We start from the raw sequence: 6,841 nt of genomic DNA on the forward strand, positions 1-6,841 counted from the left end.
ACCTTAAATAAACAAGCGCGTGTACACACACAGGTGCTCACATGGTGCTCACAAAAGTATGGGCTTGAGCACGTTAAACACAGGTCTTAAGACTATGGTGGGCACTTAATGCGTTGTGATTTATTATCGTGATTCTTCAGTTAAGCAATGTTGATTATATACATATATATTTTTTCTTTTCATCAAGTTGACGCAGTGATAGGTAGATCTTGTTGTATTGTTGTTGTGTCCCTTTTTTTTGTGTCCCTTTGTTTTTTTTTTGTCTTTTTTCTGCAGGTCTGGAAGCAGACTCTTGTTCATTATTGTTTGTTTTTGTGGAACCCCCCCCCCCCCCCCCCCCCTCTCCCCCCCTTTTCTTTTCCTTTCTCTTTCACCTCTGTCTCCGTGTCTGGTCGGAATTACAAAGCATTCAACAACAATAACAATAAAGTTTTAAGTATCAGGCGTGACATTAAAAGCAAACGCTTTGATGCTCCACCTGAGAATAAATCTGTAAGGCTTGTCACCAGCATTCAGACATCAATTCTGCTTGCTTCACAGCCAGACAGGACACGGTTAAAAAAAAAAAAAAAAAGGATTTCTTATTGTATTTTTATAGGATTTATTACGGTATTTTACAGGGATTTCTTAGTGTATTTTAATGGATTTATTAGTGTATTTTAATGGTCATATCTCTGTCCTATTGTGTTGCATTTTATTGATGTACAGCGCTTTGTTTGTCCATTCTGGCCATGTGAAAGCGCTCTATAAACAAAGTTGATTTGATTTGATTTGATATCAAATACAGGCCATTTACCATGAACGTGAGTGAAGAGCTTCTGGACCTCCAGAGTCCGAAGAGCCAAACAAGAGGAACATATTTATTTGTTTCTCTTTGTTCCGCCGTAGATGATATGAAACTACAGTGGAATAAAGTCACCGGGATTATTACGGACGGCGCACCTGCCTTGGCTGGCGAGCGGAGTGGATTATCAACCCTTGTGTGTAACAAAGTCAGCGAAGAAGGAGGCAGCGCTATTAAACTCCACCGTATTGTTCATGAAGAAGTTCTCTGTGGCAAATATATGAAGTATGATAATGTTATGAAACCCGTGATGAAGGCTATTAATTATATTCGCTCCAAAGAGCTATGCCACCGTCAGTTTCAACAGTTTCTTCTCGACATCCAGGCTGAATACGGAGATGTTTTGTATCACAATGACGTAAGATGGCTCAGTCGGGGGTCTGCACTGCAGCGCTGCTTCTCTCAGGGAGGAAACTGGACAATTCTTGACAAAAATGGACAACCCATGCCACAATTAAATGATCCTGTGTGGCTGGCTGATTTGGGATTTTTAGTTGACTTAACACGACATCTGAATGCGCTGAACACAAGCCTTCAAGGGCCAAATGCAGTGGTAAGCCAACTGTATTCGCACATCAAAGCCTTTCGGACCAAGCTGCTACTTTTCCAAAGGCACCTGTCACAGGCGCAGCCCAATACCGCACATTTCTCATCGCTGCAGGAAATCATGACCAGTTTCCCACAGAACAATATCAGTGGGCAAATGACAAAGTATGCAGCAGACATCTCATCTCTGGTTGAGGAATTTCAGCAGCGCTTTCGAGACTTTGCAGCTATTGAAAAGGAGATCACGCTTTTTTCCTCTCCTTTCTCCGTGGACCCTGATGACGCTCCAGACCACCTGCAGCTGGAGCTCATTGAGCTGCCGTGTGACGCTGAGCATCGCAGTCGGCACCAACAGCTCCCTCTTGTCAACTTCTACCGCCAGCTGGATGAAGGTAGGTTCCAAGCAGTTCGGACATTTGCTAAGAAAATGCCGAGCTTGTTTGGCTCCACATACACGTGTGAGAAGACATTCTCCGTTATGAACATTAACAAGAGCCGCATGAGGACGAGACTGAGTGACTCTCACCTGCGTGACGTCTTACGCATCAAAACCACTGCTCTTGAGCCAGACCTGGACTACATACTGCAGTCAAGATCCCAGTATCACCCTTCACATTAGTGCAGGCAAGAAATTTGTTAAGTCCTCTGAGTTGAATAAATTCTTAAATCTCGGTTAATTAATTGTTTTGTGATGGTCAATTTTGTTTACAGTCAGCATATAATAGTGAATAATATGTAATGTTTCACATGAACTTAGATATCCTTGATAGTTTTCTTCATTTTTTGTGGTTTGTGATTTTGGTAAAAACTTAATGGAAAAAAAAATGTAAAAGTAAAAGTACGCCATTTGCAATAAAAAACATCCCAAAAAAGTTCATTTGTATTTAATGTTCATGGTTCAAAGAATGTCAGGCTGAGTAGTCGGCCCCCACACATTTTCACCTTACCAAATCTGGCCCTCTTTGCAAAAAGTTTGGACACCCCTGTTTTAGTATGAAGTGTGATCGGTTAATTCGGACCTTCTCAGACACCTAGTGGTTGAGTGGCCGCCCTGGGACTGGGAGATCGGGGTTCAAATCCCTGTCGGGTCATTCAATTCAAGAGTCGTCTCAAGGCACTTCACATAGTAAACCTTCCAATACAGGTCAGTTCATTAAGCCAGTCAGTAAAACATTTCCTACCAAATGCTTTAACTCACCATTAAGGGGTTGGATTGGGGGGTTAAACCACCAAATAGTTCCTGAGCTCGGCCACCACTGCAGCTCACCGCTCCCCACAGGGATGGGTCAAATGTGGAGATGAATTTCACCAGTGTGATCTTACTAATGGGACTTTAACTTTAACTTTATGTGTCATCTAATAATAAAGACCAGATGATAGCTTATCAAACTACTTTAATTAACTTTGTAACCCGTTAATACAAATGCTACAGTCATATGGAGGCAGGCACCTCAAACTAAAAAACGTTGTACACAAAAATGACGTGTTCACAAGAGTAAATCGTCTGTCCTTTTTCCTACACAAGGCTCTTGTTCACAGTCAGGAAAGTTAGCATTTTGATATGTTCCGGAGAAAGACTAGCTCTTTTTTTTGAGAGCAGATGTTCCCCGCTGCAGAGATCTGTTCCGATGGCGTGGAAGTGACAAGAATGAACAGAACAGATTTAGCCAGCTGAGCTTAGTGTGGCTAAATCTTTTCTGTGCAAGTGTGGGGAAACGACCCTCATTTTATCTCCACCATCTTCACGCCTCTGTTGCATGGCTGGTCCACACTTCAGCGTCAGGGAGCAACTGACAGATTTGAGGGCTTGCTTTACCTTAAAGTTACAGTGTGTATTTTTCCTGATGACAGGGGGCAGTAGATACCTAATTTGTTGCAAGCGAGCAGTATTTTTGTGCTGGAGTAAGACCTTACCAATGGATGCCCATTAGGGTCAAAAAGCCCTGGGGAGTGCAAACTTCAGCAACATGAAGAACAAATCAGACTCCCTTTCATCACAGGCAACAAGTGGAGAGGTAAACGTGTAAAACAACAACATTTAAGAATGAATGATGAGAAGACCAATGCAATGAGAAGACCGTGGTCGATTACATCAAAGGCTGCAGTGAAGTCCAAAAACACTGCTCCAGCTAGTTTCCTTTCATCCAGGCATGTTAACCATTCCTCGGTTATGCGTGCCAGTGCAGTAGTTGAAAAGCCCTGTCTGTATGCATGTTGACACTCTGTTAGCAATTTATTTGTTACTGAAATATTCCATTATTTAATTAAACATGATCTTCTCCAGGGTTTAGCTTAATACTGGTAGTAACCTGATTGGTCTGCTGTTTGATCTAGTAAAGCCTGCCTTTGCATCTTTGAGCAGAGGTATAATTTGTGACCGTTTCCAGAAATCAGGAAAAGCACCACTTAAAACAGACCTATTAAAAATATGGCAAATAGGTTTAGAGAGTTGAGTTGCCGCGACTTTGAGTTTTTTTCCAACAAGATTGTCTATTCCTGGCGGAGTATCTTCAGAGAGACACTGAAGCATCTTTTCAACGTCATCCTTGGTTACTGTTTTAAAATCAAATTGACAGTTTTTACCACACATTATATTATCCACTAATTTACACGAGTCACTATCAGTAATGTCCATGTCTAATCTTAAATTGTGTACTTTCTTTGTAAAAACATTGTTGAAGTAATTTGCAATCTCATATGGCCTAGTGATGAACTGCCCCTCACTTTCTACAAATTTTGGAGATGATTTTGCGCTTTTACACGTTAATACATTCTATGTTTTCCACAATTTGTTTCTATCGTTGTCATGTTGGGAATATGTTTTACCCAGGACATGAAAGAATCACAGACGGAAACGATGGTAAGCAAATAACAAATAATATTTATTAACGATGTGTAACTGAAAGCGCTGCTCCAAACGGGAACAGGAGGGACCGAGATCTAAAACGGGAAAGCAAACAGGTGTTAGAATCACGAAACCCTGGAACCAGAGAACCAGAACTAGAATTGTTTGGAGAGCTATTCATACTGGAGATGATCGGTCTTGGTGAGGCAGGGCTGGGTCTTTGGGACCAGGCGGGACAGACAAGCAGCAGAGAGTGAGGATCCGGGACGGGACGAGGAAACAGGCAGCGAGGCAGACTATGATGCAGGTCCGGAGGCTGGAGGTTAGGTAGGCTGGGAAGCGGGTAGGATGGCAGGCGGGCGGCAGAGAGTGAGGAGACCAGGGGGACGGTGAGCGATGTGATGTTGGACTAACAACTCCAGACGGTGGTGGGTAATTCCTGAGAACAGACGAGCAGGAACCTTCAGGACTCTGTAGATCAGGGCAGACAAGATTTAAACTGAACAACAAACTAGAACTACAACTGGCTCGTGTTTACCCAAGATGCGAGTGTCAACCGACACTGGAGTTGTGTCACACCGCTCCTTAAGTACCCCTGGCCCTCTGATCAGGGAGATCAGGAACAGGTGGCTCTCCGACACGCCCACCTGTTAACACAGAACTGGGACAACTGCGGTGTATTAAGTGAAATCAATAGTGAGCAGGGCAGACGGTGACAATCATGAATGGAATTATTGATTTTCTGTTTAAAGTAATTACGTTTTTTAATGTGATTTAGTTTTGAGACCTTGTTTCTCAATGAGCAGTATGTTTTTCGGTCATCAGAACACACCGCTGCTTTGGCTTTCTCCCTTTGGAGCATCACAGCTCTCACCTCACTGTCCAGCCATGGTACGCTGCTACTTTTTATGGACCTTTTTATAAGAGGAGCATGCTTATTAACCAATTTCATTAATTTATCCATGAAAGTTTTTAAGGCAACATTCGCATTCTGTTCCTCGTAAACATCCGACCATTGCATATTATTGATGTCAGACATAAATAAGTCTGAGTTAAATCTTTCGAGGGATCTCCTGAGAACAATCCTGACTCCTGCTTTGGACAATTTGTTGTTTCTTGACACAGCAATTAAATTATGATCGCTGCACCCTACAGCCTTTGAAACCGTTTTTGAGCAAAGCTCTGGAATGTTAGTAAATATCAGGTCAGTACAAGTTGAGATTTTCCCGCCATTGTTGCCAAAAGAAATCCTGGTGGATTGCGTAACTGTCGGAGCTAAATTACAAACACTAGCAATCGAAGACAATTTTTTGTGTAAAGGACAATGTTTGGAAGACCAGTCTATGTTAAAGTCACCTAAAGGAAAGATGTCTGTTTTCCTTCGGACACTGTCTAGCATGTTACATATTTTGTCTAAATAAAACCCATGAGAGCTGGGGGGCCGGTAGCAACAACCAACTAAAGTAGGCTTACAATGTGATAAATAAATCTGTACCCATAATATTTCAATATCAGCACACATTATGTCATTTCTTGGAAGTACAGCTATGTTATCTTTAATGTATAGGGCTACACCCCCACCATGTTCATCCCTATCTCTTCTGTGAATGTTGTAGCCGTCAGTTGCTGCAACAGAATCGTCAAAACAATGGTCCAACTGTGTTTCTGATAGTGCTAAAACATGGATGTTCTCTGCTTGACAGATTCTAGTTATCTCATCGATCTTATTTCTAAGACTGCATATATTTAGGTGAGCAAGGACTAAACCCCTTTTAGAAAAATTAAACAGGGAAGTATTCATGTCTGTATTACATTAGACTCAATGAGACAGGCATGTCGAATATCATTCTTTCTTTGGGTCATTAGGTGCTCCTGATGTTGTGCATGTTCAGTAGGGCCATTTTTTGGTCCTATGACCATGTCAGGGACTTGCACAAACCAGCCAGAGAAGCACTGCTCATGAGATTCAAAACTCCATTTTATTTTGGAGCAGCTTCAAAGTTAACAGGAACTTTAACCTAATCACAGCACAAGGCACTCTATCCAGAAAAACAGAAAACATTTCAGACACACGAGGTTCAACTTAAATAGTGGCTGATCAGACCACTCTACATACAAGAGGGGAACAATTAACATACAGTTAACACACACACACATCCTCACACACACACAAACTAACCAGTCTAATCAATTCAGGTAACTCAAATAACTAAATCATGATTACAAACTCTCTATCCATAACAGAAAACATCTACATTAAATTAAACACAAGCATAAACATGAATCTCCCCTCCCTTGGGAGTTGGTAGATCCCAGCAGTGCTGATTAGGCTTCCTGAGGAGATGAGCTGCAGGCGTGAGACTCCACAGGAAGCTCCAAGTCACTGAGGTGACAGACACTGCTGTCACAGACCAGCTTGTCATACCTCAGCCATGCTCCTTCACCTTTTTCTCTTGCTGTTTTTAGTTTAGGCCAGAGTTCCTTCCTTTTCTGTTGTACTGCCCCGGAGAAATCTTCATTTACGTAAATGGTTGTCCCTTTCAGCTTTTTGACAGAGGCGAGTATCTGATGTTTGTCCTTCAGACGTGGCAGATTCACCATGATCT

At 42.1% G+C, this 6,841-nt stretch overlaps 1 protein-coding gene across 1 annotated transcript; it reads left to right on the forward strand.

Moving 5' to 3' along the window:
* Positions 1-797: 797 nt before the first annotated feature.
* On the forward strand, positions 798-3,033 carry LOC139068959 (general transcription factor II-I repeat domain-containing protein 2-like). Its single transcript, XM_070549810.1, has 3 exons — positions 798-1,990; positions 2,418-2,504; positions 2,991-3,033. The coding sequence occupies exons 1-3, from the start codon at positions 798-800 to the stop codon at positions 3,031-3,033; spliced, it is 1,323 nt and encodes a 440-aa protein (XP_070405911.1).
* Positions 3,034-6,841: the final 3,808 nt, after the last annotated feature.

Source organism: Nothobranchius furzeri, chromosome 3, assembly GCF_043380555.1.
Source record: "Nothobranchius furzeri strain GRZ-AD chromosome 3, NfurGRZ-RIMD1, whole genome shotgun sequence".
Lineage (NCBI taxonomy): Eukaryota > Metazoa > Chordata > Actinopteri > Cyprinodontiformes > Nothobranchiidae > Nothobranchius > Nothobranchius furzeri.

Bases quoted from the DNA above. Each gene is read 5' to 3' on its own strand.
- LOC139068959 (XM_070549810.1), top strand. From the start codon at position 798: ATGAACGTGAGTGAAGAGCTTCTGGACCTCCAGAGTCCGAAGAGCCAA. The intron at 1,991-2,417 runs GTATCACCCTTC...GGACCTTCTCAG, and splicing joins ATACTGCAGTCAAGATCCCA to ACACCTAGTGGTTGAGTGGC. The intron at 2,505-2,990 runs GCACTTCACATA...TTTTGAGAGCAG, and splicing joins AATTCAAGAGTCGTCTCAAG to ATGTTCCCCGCTGCAGAGAT.